This window comes from Columba livia, chromosome 7 (assembly GCF_036013475.1).
Source record: "Columba livia isolate bColLiv1 breed racing homer chromosome 7, bColLiv1.pat.W.v2, whole genome shotgun sequence".
Taxonomy (NCBI): domain Eukaryota; kingdom Metazoa; phylum Chordata; class Aves; order Columbiformes; family Columbidae; genus Columba; species Columba livia.
This window is the reverse complement of record NC_088608.1, coordinates 19523321-19541873: the sequence shown is the minus strand read 5'-3', so window position 1 is coordinate 19541873 and position 18553 is coordinate 19523321. Positions and strand designations below refer to the sequence as shown.

General features: G+C 35.0%; 1 protein-coding gene across 7 annotated transcripts in view; it reads left to right on the top strand.

The window, feature by feature from the left end:
* LOC102092085 (sodium channel protein type 3 subunit alpha) overlaps positions 1–17795 on the top strand; it is a 76909-nt gene extending 59114 nt beyond the window's left edge. For 6 of the 7 annotated variants that reach the window (XM_065068710.1, XM_065068709.1, XM_065068708.1 and 3 more), the window contains 7 exons: positions 3267–3389; positions 5287–5568; positions 8486–8539; positions 9810–9947; positions 11652–11756; positions 12859–13129; positions 14421–17795. In XM_065068710.1, coding sequence (XP_064924782.1) covers positions 3267–3389; positions 5287–5568; positions 8486–8539; positions 9810–9947; positions 11652–11756; positions 12859–13129; positions 14421–15610 — 2163 coding nt within the window. In that variant the 3' untranslated portion in view covers positions 15611–17795. The remainder of the gene's footprint in view (positions 1–3266; positions 3390–5286; positions 5569–8485; positions 8540–9809; positions 9948–11651; positions 11757–12858; positions 13130–14420) is intronic. The other variant, XM_065068712.1, reaches the window with a different exon arrangement.
* Positions 17796–18553: the final 758 nt, after the last annotated feature.

Here is an 18553-nt window from a genome sequence, read left to right as displayed (position 1 = left end):
CAACAGCAACATTCTGAAAAAGATCACGGTCACATTATACTAATATACTAAATGCTGTATGCACTGAATAGGAGGACACTGCTGCCATGACAACTTCATAATAAAGATAAGAAGAAATAAGAAGATGAGCACATTGATGTGCTGGGAAACTAGACACAGAAAGACACATCACTTTGTCTTCCTAGACAGTCTCATATATCTTTATGTGTATCCTAACATGGTACAATATGATAACATTGGATACTCCAGAAAGTAATGAATTTAATTAATAAATTCAAAGGGATATTCAGATGACATATGCATGAAACCAAAGGTTCTTGTTCAGTGAGTTAGGGAATAGAATCATAGCTTGCAGTTATGCCCCTAAACAAAACATATTTTAGGACTTGCCAGTAAAATACCATGAATTAAGAATTATTCACCAAGTACAAAAAGAAAAAGTTATATTATTATAGCACAGGACCATAACATAAGAAAGGCGAGATAAGACATAAGAAAGGCTACATTGGGTCCAATGTCCTGTCTCCAAGAGAGTATGAAATGCCTGCCTGAGAAAATTATAATATAGTATCTCTCTTTCAAAAAAAAGAAAAATCATTTACTCCTCAATAGAAAGAAAAATATTTGGATTTTTTCCCCCCCGAAATATTGTAGTTTATTTTTATTCTTGTCTAAGTGTAATATCTTAAGCTGCACGAAAGATAGGCTAAGCTGTGTTGGAAGTGAGGAGGGCCAAATGCCACTGAGGTTCTGGAATCAAATCACATGAATTAGCCACCTCAGCAAGTAACATAGAATCATATGGATCAAAATTTTAGGCCTAAGTAGAAATAAAGTCAATTTGGAGCTGTATGACCAGCGATCTGGCTCAGATGACAACCCTGAGTGAGGATCCTGAGCAGGGCTAATTGTGACTACTAAGTTTCGAACCAGTTTTTGCAACAGATAGTCTACATGAGAAGATTCGTACACAAAAATGTGGACATGCAACCCTCCAGCTGCAGGAGATGAATGTAAAGATTCTTTCTACCATTTTTAATTCATTTCCTTTTCTTAATATTACTGCTTCTGCATACATTCTTATCTCAAGAGAAATTATCTATTTTTCAGTGTACAGAGACATTTATTTTCTCACCTGCTATCAACAAAACAGGTGGAACAGATGACAGAATACCAATCTAAGACTAAGAAAACCAGAGCAGTACTATACTTATCCTGTATATAAAACAGAATTAATATCAAAGAATTCTAAGCAAATCTTTGCCTCCCATTTGAACTGTCCTTCAGAGAAAAATATGTTGCTTAGAATACATGAATTATTCCTCTGCGAAACAACTTCAAGTTTATGATGTAAGAGAGCTAGCACCGTGGCAAGAAAACCTCAAATAGTTTGAAATGGAAAACACAAACTAGGCTGGAAAATGACTTACAATCAGAACCTAAAAATTGCCAATAGACACAGTGCCACTGAAGTTACAGGAGCTACAGCGATGTATCAGTTAGTATGGAGACTTGTTTGCAAAAGATAGCCGAGACACAGTACTCGTTTGCAGAGAAAAGTATAAAATGAAGGAGCCACTAATATGACTTTGATTTTAAAAGAGATGTCTTGCTCTCCAAACGAGAGACATATTTATAAAATATATATTTCACAGTTAATTTTTAATTAGTAAAATGTGCTGTCTTTACACTAAAGTTTATTGTTATGTCTGGCTAGCTTGGTGATGTGAGTGAATCAATGAATAAAATCAATGAATTAAAAAATGCAGAGAATTCCACATCTTGTTATCTCTGTAATACATTAAGAGTGGCTAAGGATAAAAAGACCTCCCTTAATGACAATGATTAATAACAATTAATGATGATAGTTAATATAAGGCAGAAACAATAATATTATCTTTTGTAAGTGAACAGACTTCAGTTACAGACTACAGAAAATCACTAAGATTTTCTTCTTAATATGCTTATAAATCACAGCAAGTTACTTTACAAACTTGTCCATCACAGCAATAAAATAAGCCTTTACTTTGATAAAAAGAACTACAACATGACGTATAATCTACTTGAAAGGTACAGTTATATGAATTCACTAAAATACTACCTTGTTAGATTAATTTACATAACAACATAGTAATGAATAATTGATTTCTATCTGCTCTCAGATTGTCCTTTTGAGATATGAACTTGTAACTCTGGTGTTCGTGAATTGTCTAATTGTTCTTTATGGATACAAGTAACATAGGAAAACACCTTTTCATATAATGGGCGAAATCTTGCCACTCTTATCAGTGAATGCCTGTTTCTGTACAGCCAATTATTTGAAGAACCCTCTAGACTGACATACAGAAATGAACATTTGAGGGGTTTTTCAAGGACTCAAATATGCCTATGTTCATTTATGTGTCTTCTATACTTTTGGTGGTAGAATGGAATAAAATATGAATAAGGTATCATATTTCCGCATTACCGTCTCAAAAACTGTTCAGAGTAAGTAAATCAAATTTTTTCACATTGACACTCTTTAAAACTCAGATCCATTTGAGAAGCAAATTGTTTATTCCTTCCTGGAGTGGACTGGTGTATAATAAAATCAGGATCTCACTAGTGTTGTAGATAATAAAGCACTTCCTGTTATAATGCTAGCATCTGTTAATATTTATACCATAATATTTCCTATACTTAGAAATAAATAAATCTTGAAAGAGTTGTCACGCAAATGAGAAAGTACCACCTCTGTCAATATATATTTCATAGAAACCCTGGCTATTGTTGCTATGAACTGTTTGACTTAGAATTAATATCTATAATAAAAGCTAATTAACCACTACATTGTGGCATATTATTAGTGATTATAGATACTAATAATACTGTCAGTAGTTAATAAACTATTTTAATGTATTTAGAAATTTAAATTGCTTGGAAGGTTGAACCTGAATGAAGTTACTGAAAGCATGGCTATTTTGACTTCAAGTATTTTCGAAACTTTTATCCTTCACCAACTGTGTGCTTCCACCTGACTCTTAAATCCTGTCCAGCTATAACAAACATTTAATAGCATATATTCCTTTTTCAAACATGTCTTCATGTGATCTCTTGCCTTTCCAGCAAGTATGAAAATTGTGGGAATGGGCCTCCAATGTCTCCATAGGCAAGAACAGTGTTCTTCCATTTGTCACTGTTGATCTTTCTGCTGATTGAATCTGTATTCTTTTTAAATAAAAAGTGTAGAACCATTTTGATAATTTTTTTTTTCCTGTATTTTATAGGTCTCATTGGTTAGTTTAATAGCCAATGCTTTGGGCTATTCTGAACTTGGTGCCATTAAATCGCTTCGGACATTAAGAGCTTTAAGACCTTTAAGAGCCTTGTCACGATTTGAAGGAATGAGGGTGAGATAAAATGAATGAGTCTGAATGAATGTCTGCAGATAAATGTTAGTGTAGAAGTGTGACAGTAATGCGTGCTGCAAAGAACTCCAGAATGGGAACCCTTATACACAAGAAGTGTACAGCTTACATTTGTAAATGAGACTTTGAGCTCATTCCATTTCCCCGCTCACTGCTACATAGTTGTGTTATCCCAGCACCTGACTGTTAACATTCCCATTGATTTGTGGACCTATATACAAAAGTCAAAGGAAATTAGAAATTTTAGAACTGAGAGTTGGAGGGGTTTTTTCTCCAGTTTAGCTGGGGACTTTATTTTATAAATTTCTGCAGCTAACTTCTGTTCTTGGATTGTCAGTGGTTCAGGGTGGAACAGGTATGCCAGAAAACAAACCAAGACAAAACAAGAAGAAGCTGTCAACAGTGACACACCAGAAACTAAAGCCTCCCTGTGGTTCCCTGTCTACCTGCCTGGGGAAAAAAATCTCACAATAAATGCTGTAGTATTAGGGGAAGGTTCTCTGAACAGATACCTGAAATAAGGATGGGGTTAGAAGTATAGAAGGGTAGAGGTGGGAAACAATTTTCTGAGCTAGTGTTCTTCCTAAGAATGCATCTGCTTCCATCTCACCTCTCCTCCTACACAGCTAAACCCTTCCTGTTAAGGAAATCATTATTTTCATATTCTGCCAAACTGACCACACCCCACCCCCCAACCCCCCCTCTTCTGCTGCAAACTGTTACAAGCTGTCTACTGAAAATGCAGACTATGCTATTTCCTGGAAAAACTGATGGATACAAAGTTAACAAGTTAATGTTACTAAGATATCTCCTTTTAATCTTTCACCTCAAAACACCCAGATGCTGCAACACTCTTTGTAGTCTGGTCACAGGCTTCCCAAAAAACAGTGTGTTTCCTGTGTGGGTTGAGACTGCTGTTGTTCCAGAGGTGGCCCCACTCGCCAGCACAGGGGAGCATGGTGGCACGTCACCCTCACTGCCACATTTCCCATGATTTGCATTGCAAACACATCTGACAAATGGGCAAAACCTCTATTTAACTCAGACTACTTTCAGTCAAATCAGTGAATTGGAAAAGTACTACTATTTTCAAAACCATACACAAAAAAACTACTGCAGTCTCTGCTGATCGGGCAGAAAACTATTATCTGGATATCTGCAGCTTTCTTGTAGTTCAATCACAATAATTAAGTAAGAGAAACTTTTAGTAAAAGGGATTTCATTTGATCTTTTACTGTCACTTGCCCATATAGAGTAGCTCAATTGTTTTAATGTAGTGAATGAAAAAAAAACCCTAACAGATAAGTGTAAGAGCAACTATAGCATTTTAAAATCAAGACCTATAGGAGATGCTGTTAATAAAAGATAAACAAGATGTGCTTAATTATTTTATGTTGTTTGCAGATGCTAAAATACATTAGTGTTATTATATACATAAAGTTTCTGAGAATAAAATCATTAGTAACAATAGTTTTACATGCAGACATTTTTATTCAGTCTTCCACATCATCATTCTTTGATTTTTCTGGTTTATTTTCTATTTGTAGTTTTTTATTTGTACTGTTGGAATTTAACATTTATTTCTCTCTTTTTCTTTAGAGCACACAAATTCTAAGAATCCATCTTGCTACTAACAGGTTTTCTTTTGCTTTTGAAGTTTTTTCAGATTTTTGCATTGTCTTGGTTTCCATATAATTTTATTTCTTGCTTTTTGCAATCTCATTAGTGTTTTTATTGAACCTTACATAATGTTTCCCAGTTAAGTTTGAATGTAATATTTTAACACTCCATTCCATATTAATACTGTTTTAACATATAAAAAGTACTTTTTTTTTTTCTTCATAAACTAAGTGGCTATTTTGTCTAATTTGTATACTAGGTGGTTGTAAATGCCCTTGTAGGAGCAATTCCATCCATCATGAATGTATTGCTGGTTTGTCTTATATTCTGGCTCATCTTCAGCATCATGGGAGTAAATCTGTTTGCTGGCAAATTCTATCACTGTGTCAACACAACAACTGGTGAGATGTTTGATGTCAGTGATGTCAACAACTATACTCAGTGTGAGGAACTCATAAAAAACAATCAAAGTGCCCGATGGAAGAATGTGAAAGTGAACTTTGATAATGTAGGAGCTGGATATCTTGCTCTGCTTCAAGTAGTAAGTAGATTTATATATTTTCTTTTTAAAGAAGTCTAGGAAAAGTTAAGACTGTTAAGTAGTGGAATAATTTCTTCATAGCAATGATGTACAGCTCACACAACTATACTATATTTTTATCTGTAATTTTTGTCTTAGTGATAGTAACTTTCCATTCCAAGGGTAGGGAATACAGTGTCATCACAATGATAATAATGTGGAAATAAATGAAAAAGGTACAAGAATCTTTTCAGTGCTGCACAATATAAACTTGAGGAATGCACTTCATGAGTCTTGCCATGTATTGGACAAAGCTCTGAGTTCTCTCTAATAATTAAAAAGGTCTCTCCTTTCCTTTGGGAGCTCAGTTATCTTGTAAGACAAGAGGGTAGACAGCAGCTTAAAAAAGGGCAGACATCCTAACCAGCTGTCTGATCTGAAGTGAGCAACCACTGCCAATACCTCCCACATAATCTGTTCCTAGGTATCGTTACACAACCATAGCAACATCTTTCACAGTCAAAATCCATTATCTAGGTACTTTCGGCACTGTGAAGTAATTTTTCTTTTGTCAACAGCATGGCCAAGGTAGAGTGGATTTGTCTTTATATTGATACTCATTTAAGGAACCACTTTGTAAGTAGATATCCATGGGAAGAATACGGATAGTTACTGACAGACAGATCCTAATTGAGTATTAGGTCTGACTAATCATAACATCTTCTGTTGACATCTGCATAAAAACAGCACTTGCTACACTAAGAAGTACATGAAACTACAGAGACATTAAGCTGTGGGTAAAATAGGAAAATGCAAAATACTTTTATGACAAGAAAATACTTATGATTTATATCTATCATATTCCATTAATGGTTGTTAAAGAGTCATTATAATATACTAAATAAATATTATGCTACTTATTGTACTTGCAAAGTATTAGATTTTGTTGTATTACATGGCATATTCTTTCTATTGTTTACTGCTACTTATACAAAGTCTGTAAATTGTATTTCCTGTTCAATTCCTTTTCCTGTATACTGTGATACAGAAACGTCTTTGTTCTAGGTACTTGTGCTGGTTAAACAGCGACAGTACTGAGCATACCTTTTATTTATGCCAGAGGAATGAAGACCTTACCTTTTCACAGGCTCCTTGGGTTAGAATGGAGCTTCTGATAACTGATATCTGACCCACAACACAAGCATGAAAGCAAGCATCTACGCTCAGATGATTGAGTTCTGCAGAATGACTTGTTTGTAACGTGACAAACAGCTTCACTGTATGAAAAGACGTCAGAAATGTCATGGGATTGTTACTGCTCTGATATCACCAAGTTACCTAAGTATGATATGCTTGTCCCTTCTATCCCAGAGCAGGTCCGTATCCCTAGCTGACCTTGATTCCCAAATTAACTACCTGGCTTAAAATGTTTTGCCTCTCGTGTGCTGAGTAGTAGTACTAAATTATTCTAATTCTCTGACTTCAGATTGCATTGTTATCCTTGTACTTGAGATTAAAGTGATCCATCTTAATACCAATACTTGCCTCCGAAGATGTATACGGAAAACTTCTAGTCTCGTGAAGCTGTGTCTGAGTGTCATCTGTCATCCATCCAGATAGAGTCTTTAATTACTATATCACTCCTGCGGACCTTTCATTCTTCTTCTCTTCCTTTATTTCTTTTTGTTCTGATTTTTCATTATTTTCCTTTTCAAATATTCCCTTGCAGAGATTATGGGATCATTGAGCATGTATCATGTCACCTCTTCAGCTGATTGTCTCCACTAATGTTGTCCCTCCACTCTGCTGAAACTCTGCTCCTCTTCTAATGATTCTATGCAAAGTGCACCAAATAGCTGTCAATTGTCAGCTGCAACTGAAACATCTCTGAAGCCTGGCTCCTAGCTCACCTTCTTAGTAAATTTGTGTTGCACTGCGACTGCACTGCGATTCAAGAGGACGTGAACAGTGATAGAGTGCAAGTTTTCTGCTGTGAAAACTAGCAGCTGTACCAAAGTACCAGAGCTACTTCTGGCAAAGATAGATGCAAATATATTCCTTCGGCTGGTTCCTCTCATCAATCTCCTTAGGACAGATGCTCTGTATCTGTTAATTTCACAAGCTTTTTAGCTCATTTTTTTGTCTTTATCGTGAATAAGCTTGGTAACCTTAGCTAATGAGCAGGCACTCACACCTTCAGCTAGCATGTCGCACCAACACTTTGATGTTCCTCACGAAGTGGACATCTATGTCCATGAAAATCACCTTCTTAGAGCAATGATGGCAGATCTTTTTTACTCTTCATTCTACTCAGACAAAGTCTCTATAGGAACTTGACCCAAAATCTTATAAAAGTTAATCACAACTTTCTCACAGTTCCATTTTTGGTCTTCTATAAATCTTATCCCTCAAGAACCCACATATATTTGGTTATGAACAGAGCCTATTCCCTTTAGGTATTTGGGATTAAAACATTCTTAAAAATACCATGTCAGTTTAGTCACAGCAAAAGCATTCAGATGCATGTTGGTATCTGTCCAGAAGTTGTACTGCTGACTCCATCAATTCATGCTCTAAACTTGATAAAATGGCTGTGACCATGAGTGATTATAGAAGATTTTACCTCAACAACTCCAGCATTAATGTTTATCTGAATCTACCATTCATACGCAAAGTAAGCATCTGCAGCTCCAAACACACTGCGCCCTTGCTAATGCCTTTAGAGCCTGATTTTTAATATTTTCAGAATACCTACAAAATATTTTTCAAAAAATTTTTCAAAATATAGTATCACTATGAGAAATATTTTATTATGCCTGTGTGGTTTATAAACTCAGATATGATTTCATTAAAACTTAAGGTCCAAATCCTGTGACCTAGTTATTTTCCACATTATGAATTTATATAGGGGAGATGAACAACTGTATTTTATTTCTAGGCTACTTTCAAAGGATGGATGGATATTATGTACGCTGCTGTTGATTCAAGAGATGTAAGTGTAAGACTTTAAAAGACCATTTGTTGGTTATATTCTGATACAGAGTATAGAATTTAAACAGCTACACATATAATAACATTAAGAATTATAATCAGCACCAATACATTTTTTTTATGAGATATATTTAGTCTAGAAATGAACTTATAGGTAATTTCATTAATCTTACAATTTGTAGTGGGAAGAATTAACCCCACCTCCTTCTGTTTAGTCAAATAAGTTAAAATAATGTAACTGGACTTTTTTGTCGTTTTTTTTTTTTTTTTAAAAAAAAGCCAATATTAATGAAAAAAACAGAGAGTTTTTAACTACTTCCTTCAGCAATCATGAGTATGAATTAATTTAAGATTACATAATCTTGAACATATTCAACTTGTTTGGGTTTTTTTAACTGTGCATTTCATTGTTTGATTAGATTGAGCATTTATGTTATCTAGCTATTTAAGTGTGATAAGATTTTAGGGTTGAAGATCCTATGTTAAGTTTTCCAGGGATTAGAATTTTATCTTGGCTACAGAGCACCCTTAGTTATAGCCACATTATTCATATTTATCATCACACAGTGAAATTCATCTCCCAGAATAATATATCCTGTTTCATTAACCTCAGCATTTCTATACTTGAGCACATTGTGCGGCAGAGGTGCATGTGTTGAGATGTGGAATCCGGAAGAAGCAAGAGAATAACAAAGTCCTCCTTAGATATTTGCCTCAACTTAATGGATTTCATAAAACATATACTCACTAGAAATTAATTGAAAGCATCTGTTCTTAGCTGAATGAAAGAACACTCATGTGAGACCACAAGAGTTCCAGGGAGATTTAGGTGATAGTTAAATCGATTGATTCTTCTGCATGAAAATATACCAAACAAAATATAAAATATTTAGATTTGTGCTGTTAAAATTTTAATTACTAATGACTACCTCCAGTCCCACATTGCTTCTTTCTTCTATACAAGGAACTTAGTGTATATGTACATACATACACACACATCAGTGTGTACACTTGCTTTAAAACTTCATATGAGTAACCATTCTGTCAGCTTCTGTTTCTCCAGTTATTGATTGGAATGCATATGATGAGTCTTTTCAATAATTGCATGCACTTTATAACTTTTCTAGCTGAGTTTTCTATAACTTTTCTAGCTGCACTTTTCTAACTTTTCTATAACTTTTCTAGCATTTCACATGCCTATTCATAAATTATATACAGTGGTTTTTATATCTAATACTCTCATGGGTAATAATATCTATAATATTTTGTAGGTAGAAGACCAACCTAAGTATGAGGATAACTTGTATATGTATCTTTATTTTGTCATCTTTATCATATTTGGATCATTCTTCACCTTGAACCTTTTCATTGGTGTCATTATAGACAACTTCAACCAACAAAAAAAGAAGATAAGTATTTTTAAATGTTTTCAGAGTGCTACAAATTATTAGCTATAATGAATTATTAACTTATTTGTGTAAAGCTAATGGCAATCAAAAGTTATTTCAAGTCCTTGAATAAATATACCTTTTTACAACATAATCAGTGTTAAATCTGTAGATGTGATTTTAGCCTTTGCATTTCAGCATTTTGACCAGAGAAGAGGAACAAATCATGTGTAGGTTCATAATAATTTTCAAATTGTGCAAGAGCTAAAAAGAGGATGCAAAAAGCAAATGTGCATTACTCTTTTTGTTAGATGTAATATTATCTGCCATGGAAGAGTTTCTTTTTTAAATTAACTTTCAAGAACTAAGATAAGTTAATTTTGACACTTAATGAAGATATAATATGACACAGTGTTCTTATAGTAGTTAATAGTTCTGCAAACTGATTAAACAGTGGGTTAAGAGTAGGCCAAATAGACCTCATATGAACAGGCATATAGATACAAGTAAAAATGTGTACAAAAGACTACTATTTTTCTAATACTTTTGGTGAGAAATTAGGTGAACTTCTTAGGCACAATCTGTAATCTATTAGAAACAATAAAGCAAAGGTATGAAAGGAAGGATATTTTTGCTGTATGCATTTGACATCCAAGTATGTTTAAAATAATTACATTGATAATACATATAGTTTTATTTAAAATAACTTTAAAAATCTAAAAATACAAATAATCACATCTAAAATATTTTGAAGCCATACCATTTTTAGCCCTGCCAAAATGAACTAGAACCTCAGGATAATTCTAAATCTTTGCATGCTGTGAAAAAGCAGTATCATATGATTTGGTTTTATCCCATCACCAAAAAAAAGCCCAGCGGTGCCAAACAGAATCTATAGTAGAAGTCTGAACTACAGAAATATTTTCCCCGTGAAAATATTCTTTAGCTTCTTAAGAGAGCCATAAACACATCTGGGGCTATTTCCTCAGTTTCTATCAATTATGTCATGCTTTGAGCTTTGAAATCCAATTTAACAGACAGGGACTTTGACATTGTGTTTCCATTTGACTTAGTTCAGACTCATCAATAAGCACAATTTACTTTATACTGAAATTCAGTCAGTCTGTTACACATCTGACTGGACACATTTGCATCTGCAAACAAAGGCTAATCTGAGTTAGTCACAGTTCCAGTGGTGTTTTAATTAATAATTTGCTATGGCATTATTTGGATTACTTAGGTTTATATCAAAGGTACTTTTTTTCTGCTGTCATCAAAAACCTCAGATTAGACGCAAATGCTCTCTGTTGACACAACTTACGCCTCAAAGTTACTTCACTTTAAGACCGGGCCAGCCATAATCCTAAAAGTCTATTTAGACTTTAGGACATGTAAGGCACCAGTCAGGCTCCTCTGCACCAAACACATGCTAATGAGCAAGATTCTTAACAGCATCAGTACAGAAAGAACCATTTCAGCCAGATCAGCCAAAGTGAGTATGAAGACACTGGAAAAATTCAACTGTCAGCCTGGCGAGGCACTGGTAGGGTTTTTTTTTGTGTGTTAGGAATCCATATGAGCATCCACACTATAAATACTTGAAAAAAATTACTTTTGTTACATAAATCAAATATAAAGGTAATATTACATTACAGAGAGCCATACTTCAGTTAAATGTTGTATGTGTGGACATGATAGTAATTAGTTTTGATATTATTTCTTTACTTCGGAGGTCAGGATATATTTATGACAGAAGAACAGAAGAAATATTACAATGCAATGAAAAAACTGGGATCCAAAAAGCCACAGAAACCTATACCAAGGCCAGTGGTAAGAGTTATTTGATTTTAACACCTCTAATATTAGACACTCATTTGGGAATAAGAGTTTAGCCAACAAGTTTATATGTCTGGAAAGAAAATATTTTTCCATTTGTTTTCTTGTAAAGGTAGAAATTGTTCCCCTTTTGTAAATTCAGCAGACTGTATCATTCATGTTTCATTTAAAAACATACACTCTGAAGTAAGAACTGTAGGATTTAGTAAGGTTAATGTGATAAAATTCATCATGCCCTGCCTAAGTTCTAGAAAAGTACAGTTGATTGCTTGATAATTTATTGATTCTTGTTGCTCATGGATAAACTTCATTTTCTGGTTCCTCTCCTCCCAGAGAACTTAAAGGAAACGGGGACGCACTGGCCCTTGCTGCTGAAGACAGAAGGGGGCAGTGGTCACCTGATGTGAAAGAGAAAGACAGACACAGATAATCTTACAGAATAAAAGAATGCCCTAGGGATTAAAGCATAAACTAGGTTAAATTTTTCTCTAAGATAAGAAACTACTCTGTTATTTACTGAACTTCTACAGTGTTTGGAAAAAATAAAATACTTGTTGCACCTTATGCACCAAGTGGTTAAAAATAGTCTGTCTTAGGAGAGACATATGGCAATAAACATTTAGCTAAGTACTAAGGGAAAACTAGGATATTGCAGTCATGGTGTGTTCGAGACATGCAACTTCAGCAGTCCAACAATCTCACCAAGCACAATTAGTTTAAGGAAAAGAGACACATCCCTGGTGGTTAGTATTCTAAAAATAGCTTAGAATAAAGATAAGAAAATTAGTTTCTGTTTGGCTGGTACTCTTGCTAGGTATCAAGTTATACCACCTTTTTTACACCAATTATATACATTTTTAATGTCATTACTATTATTATTGCATTGTTCCCCTTCAGCCAATAGTGGTACAGTTCCTGATCCCCTCTAACAGGGTGAGAAAGAAACCAACATAGGTTTGGTGAATACTAACAGATTTATTGTGAATAGGTTTTGCTCTTCACTCCTAAGTCTTTCAAGGACTTGCTTTCCTATTTGGCATTTTTAAAGACAAATATTTTCAGAAGCATAAACTATATTCCATCTTTGTTTTTGCAGAACAAATTCCAAGGCATGGTCTTTGATTTTGTAACCAAACAAGTATTTGACATCAGCATCATGATCCTCATCTGCCTTAACATGGTCACAATGATGGTAGAAACAGATGACCAGAGTAAAGAAATGGAAACAATTTTATCCCGGATTAACCTTGTGTTCATTATTCTTTTCACTGGAGAATTTGTCCTGAAGTTGATTTCACTTCGCCATTACTACTTCACTATAGGCTGGAACATTTTTGATTTTGTTGTTGTGATTCTCTCCATAGTAGGTAAGAGCAATTCCCTTTCAGGAAAGAACTAGTGGGAAGAAAAGTGAACATTTGTTTTGAGAATGTTATGATACTGAATATGAAATTTTCTGTTTTACTATATGATTTACATGTTGATTCAGATCTTCATATGTGACAGCATACAATATATGCAATGTTGCATATCTCTTCCATTAGAGTCACTATCATCTTCCACATCAAAAGACGTAAAGGAAATATTTGGCATATTAGATTAACATGCACAAATATAGAGGAACGTTTAGCAGTATATGCAAAGTAACCACAAATTTGCTTTCAGTACTAAAACTGAAAAGTATGTGAAGGGGATGTGATTTTTAATTGCTTTTGCTAAATAAATTATTGGTGAATATTTAGATTTCTGTCAGCTAAAAGCTAATGACTCTCCAAGGTGCAAACTAGTTGTGTGACAAAACTTTAAGACTTAAAGAGTCTTAAAGCACCTGAGAGAGGCTGTGCTGATACAGTGCAGACCCTCAGGTAAAAAAAAAAATGATAAAAATTACTAATTTGCAGAAATTAAGCCAATAGAGTTCTTCCTAAAAGACAATGGTAACAGACTCAGCTTGAAGAACTGAGAGAACTGGGTTTGTTCAGCCTTGAGAGAAGGCGGCTCAGGGGAGACCTAATCACCATGTTCCAGCATCTAAAGGGTGGCTACAAAGAAGATGGAGACTCCCTTTTTACAGTGAGTCACAAGGAAAAGATGAGGGGAATGGATACAAGCTACTCGTGGAAGGATTCCAGTTGGACACAAGATGGAATTTTTTCATGATGAGAACAACCAGCCATTGGAACAATCTCCCCAGGGAAATGGTGGATTCCTCAACATTGGGCACTCCCAAGATTCAGCTAGACATGGTGCTGGGCCATGTTGTCTAGACCATGCTTTTGCCAAGAAAGGTTGGACCAGAACTTGAAGTTCCTTCCAACCTGGTATTCTGTGATTCTATGAAATAATTGTATCTAAGACAGAAACTTCTCTTTCCAGGCTGTTTTAGGAATAACTGAAAGCTTAGAGAGACACTAGCTAACTTGTCACAAGCAGTCATTTTTCTTTTACTTATTTCCATTCTCCTAGATAGCATTTCAACATAAGGAAGGTGCTATTATAACAGCTTTCAATAAAAAGTAATAACTTGTATGAGGTTTTGCTATAACATTGACTCCCTATACTGATTGTTTTGGAGATAGCAATAAATAAATCTTTCTATAGGTAATCAGAGAATAAATTTAAAATTATCTTTTATATATTTTCTTTCTTTTTCTCTAGGTATGTTCTTAGCTGAGATGATTGAGAAATATTTTGTGTCCCCCACACTGTTCAGAGTCATCCGACTTGCCAGAATCGGTCGAATCCTGCGTCTCATTAAAGGCGCTAAGGGAATCCGCACTCTGCTTTTTGCTTTGATGATGTCTCTTCCTGCTCTGTTCAACATTGGTCTGCTGCTGTTCCTGGTCATGTTTATCTATGCGATATTCGGCATGTCCAACTTTGCCTATGTCAAGAGGGAAGTTGGGATTGATGACATGTTCAACTTTGAAACGTTTGGCAACAGCATGATCTGCCTGTTTCAAATCACCACATCTGCTGGCTGGGATGGTTTGCTTGCCCCAATTCTTAACAGTGGGGAGCCGGACTGTGACCCCCATAAAGACCACCCGGGAAGCTCTGTGAAAGGTGACTGCGGCAACCCTTCCGTTGGGATTTTCTTCTTTGTCAGCTACATTATCATCTCATTTCTGGTAGTGGTGAACATGTACATTGCTGTGATTCTGGAGAACTTCAGTGTTGCTACTGAAGAAAGCGCTGAACCCTTGAGCGAGGATGACTTCGAGATGTTCTACGAAGTCTGGGAGAAGTTTGATCCTGATGCAACACAATTCATAGAATATAGTAAGCTATCAGATTTTGCAGCCTCGTTAGATCCTCCTCTTCTAATAGCAAAGCCCAACAAAGTCCAGCTTATTGCAATGGATTTGCCCATGGTGAGCGGTGACAGAATTCACTGCCTTGACATCTTGTTTGCTTTCACAAAGCGTGTTTTGGGGGAAAGTGGGGAGATGGATGCCCTCAGAATACAGATGGAAGATCGGTTTATGGCATCCAATCCTTCAAAAGCTTCCTATGAACCAATTACAACCACATTAAAACGCAAACAGGAGGAAGTATCTGCTCTCATTATTCAGCGTGCTTTCAGACGTCACCTTTTAAGACAAAAAGTCAAAAAGGTGTCTAATATGTATAACAGAAATAAAAACAAAGGAGATGGACCTGTTATAGAAGAGATAATTATTGATAAACTAAATGGGAACTCCACTCCAGAAAAAACAGATGAGAGTTCCTCTACAACTTCCCCACCTTCTTATGACAGTGTAACAAAACCAGACAAAGAAAAATATGAAAAAGATAAAGCAGAAAAGAATTACAAACGTAAAGATGTCAGGGAAAATAAAAAATAAAGATCTAAGAATTCTGCTTGTGGGACTTGTTTACAGTCTTTGAGAATGAAGCATCAACTGGACTCCTGCAGGAGGTTTATGCCAAACTGACAGTTTTTACACATATATAAAGTGTGTGTGTGTGCGCGTGCGTGCGTGCGTATATATACGTTATGTATATAATTAAGGTCAGTGCCTATAAGAAAACAGTGAACCTTCATCATCAAACTGTGACTCTGTGAATCAGGGTACCAAACTTGACAGGAGGTTACTGTTTTCACTACAGCTGACACTGCTAAGAAAGAGGGAAAAAGTGGCTCCACAGAGAACATGGAGCATGACAGGCGTGCAAAGCGATACTGTTTTGTGTTTCACATACTGCCAAACATATAGAACAGTGCTTCTCTTCACTGTTTGTAATGCAACTGCTACATCTGTCATATTTTTACAAAATCGGTATTAGTGTATTTATCATTTTTTAATTCACAAGTTGTTTACAATTATATGTGACTATTTTTGTAATAGGTTTTATGTTGGGGAAAGAGGTATGAGGACCGGGTGTTCTACTCTCAGATTCTCTATAATGTACAGATAGAAGTGATTTGCATAGGCATGCTCCACTTCTCAACCAAGCATAAATAAAAATATGGCATTGCACAAAGCTAAAGATTTTAAGAACATCCATGTTTCAGTGTTGCTCTTAAATTTGAGGCATTCTAACTACTTGTACGGCTGCATCCAGACTATGTGCATCCAGATTAATGTGCCTGGAAAATCTACACTAATTTACAGGAATCTGCAATGACTTATTTTTATGCAAATCACTAAAAATGAGCAACTTGTTTCTAAAAAAATGTTCACAGCTTAAAAATTATCATGTGGTTTCTGCAATGGAAAAAATAGCTTCACTAAAACATACTTGAGAGTTCTTTTGTTTTGTTTTTGTTTGTTTGTTTGTTTTTGTTTTTTTTTTGTTGTTTTGTTTTGTTTTGTTGTTGTTGTTTTTTTAAGCAGCTCAGTCTTTTTCCTAGATGGTTCTTTAGTTACCATCTTCTCTCACTATGGCCAACATTAAATGAATCAATAAAATACCCTTCTCCATGTAAATATTGATGGTATACTGTTGTGCATATTTAAGCATAGAAATAAATGGCTTTGCCACATTGAATTGCATCAGATATGTACCACAGTATGGGTAATTCACAAGAGCTCAACAGGACATGTTGTATTCTGTGTCATTATAGATAGTTTGGAGAGTATCACTGGTGCATGTCACTGCTTTTGCTGCTGTATCTTGCTGCTTCCACTGCCCAGTCTCCACTACAGGAAGCCACATGTCAGTGGTGAAATGAATCAAATTGTCCAACCAGACCTCATTCTTTCAAATCATTAAGCAATAGTTTGCAGCTATTTATGAGCTTCTTTAGTTTTGCATTTTAAATTTGAAGTGGCTACTATATGGTATAGAACCAGACTGTACAGGCCATGTTGCAAGCTGTTTAACCTGTTGAAAATGTGGTTAGCATATATAAATGATGTAAAGAAATAGCATTTGGCAACAGTTTTGTATATAAGAAAAGTGTCTTTAAACTTTAGATCACTGTTTCTTATATTTCTTTCCTCATTCACTTGGCTTACTTTCTAACCACAGTAATTTCAAACTGGCATCATCACACTATGAGAGAAAAAAAAAAAGTGAGTGCTTGTAGACTATCTTGTTTTAATATTATATTTGCATATATTTCAATGTGAAGTAAAATGTGTAAATCTGGAGCCCAGCTTGTTTCCAAATAGTTATAACTGGTAACAGGACATAGCAAGGAAAGTATTAGGAGAATGTGCGAATTTCTAGCACCGTTTGCATCAGAAGTTCCAAGATAGTCTCATCGTTCATTAAGTCCTTGCTATCTTGCAGTGTATGTTTACATAGCCTATTCTTATTCTTTTTGATTCACACTGCACCAGACTTGTACAAATAGGATCCACAACATTTCCCAAGAACAAAATGGCACATTTGTATTATCAAAGACATCAGGACACTGTGTGTTTCATACACAAGCTAACATTAAATGTAGAATCTTTCTTTTACAAATGCTTTTGACTTGTAATGTGTTGGTGAAATGCATGCAAGAAATTGTTATTATCATAAACAATGTAAACAATATTATAAATGAGCCAAAAAATAAAGATTTCATTTTTTATTGTATTTCTTTTTCTTTGTCTCTGTCCTTCTGTTGGTTAAAGCAAGAAAAAAACTGGCCTTGGTACAAATAAAGAATGCTTTCTTTATCACTAGAGTGAAATACCTTATTCTTCACACTGTAGCTTTTTTTAATGTAAAGCAATTAAAAAAAAATCTGAGAACTTTGACCACACTCCATTGCTTCCTACTTCTTTGTCACCAGCATACTGTCTGTGGAAAACACAGCACACCTGCACATTCTGTCCCTACAGTCTTTCTGTCAACCCTGAAGCCCTTCCAAATGATAAAGGCACAGCTCAGTATCTAAGGTATTACTTTAGTTTGCCACATTGCTGCTACCAAAGCTCTCCACACTTTACAAGTCTTAAATACGCAAACTCTCAAAGTTCCTCTGTTTGGTCCTGTCTAACATTCAGCCAAAGGGCTCATCACCAATAGACAGAAGTTGTTTATAATTGTACAGTGATTCTTTTATTCCAGTAATTCTCAAAAGTAATAAATAGCATTTCACTTGATCTCACAAGAAAGAGATTGCACTGAAATTCAGCTCTGTTAAGTAATGTTCATAGTCATAACATCCATACATTACACAGTAACGCTTGACGTATAATCAATGTCTTCATGATGTTCAAGGGCAGAAAGGTACAGTACATTGAAACACAATGTTGGCTTGTTGAATTTAACATATTTCATTTCAAAATTAGTAGTAAATAGAATATTCCTGGAGTTTCCTCACTGGCATGTTTTCAGTGTTTTCTTCA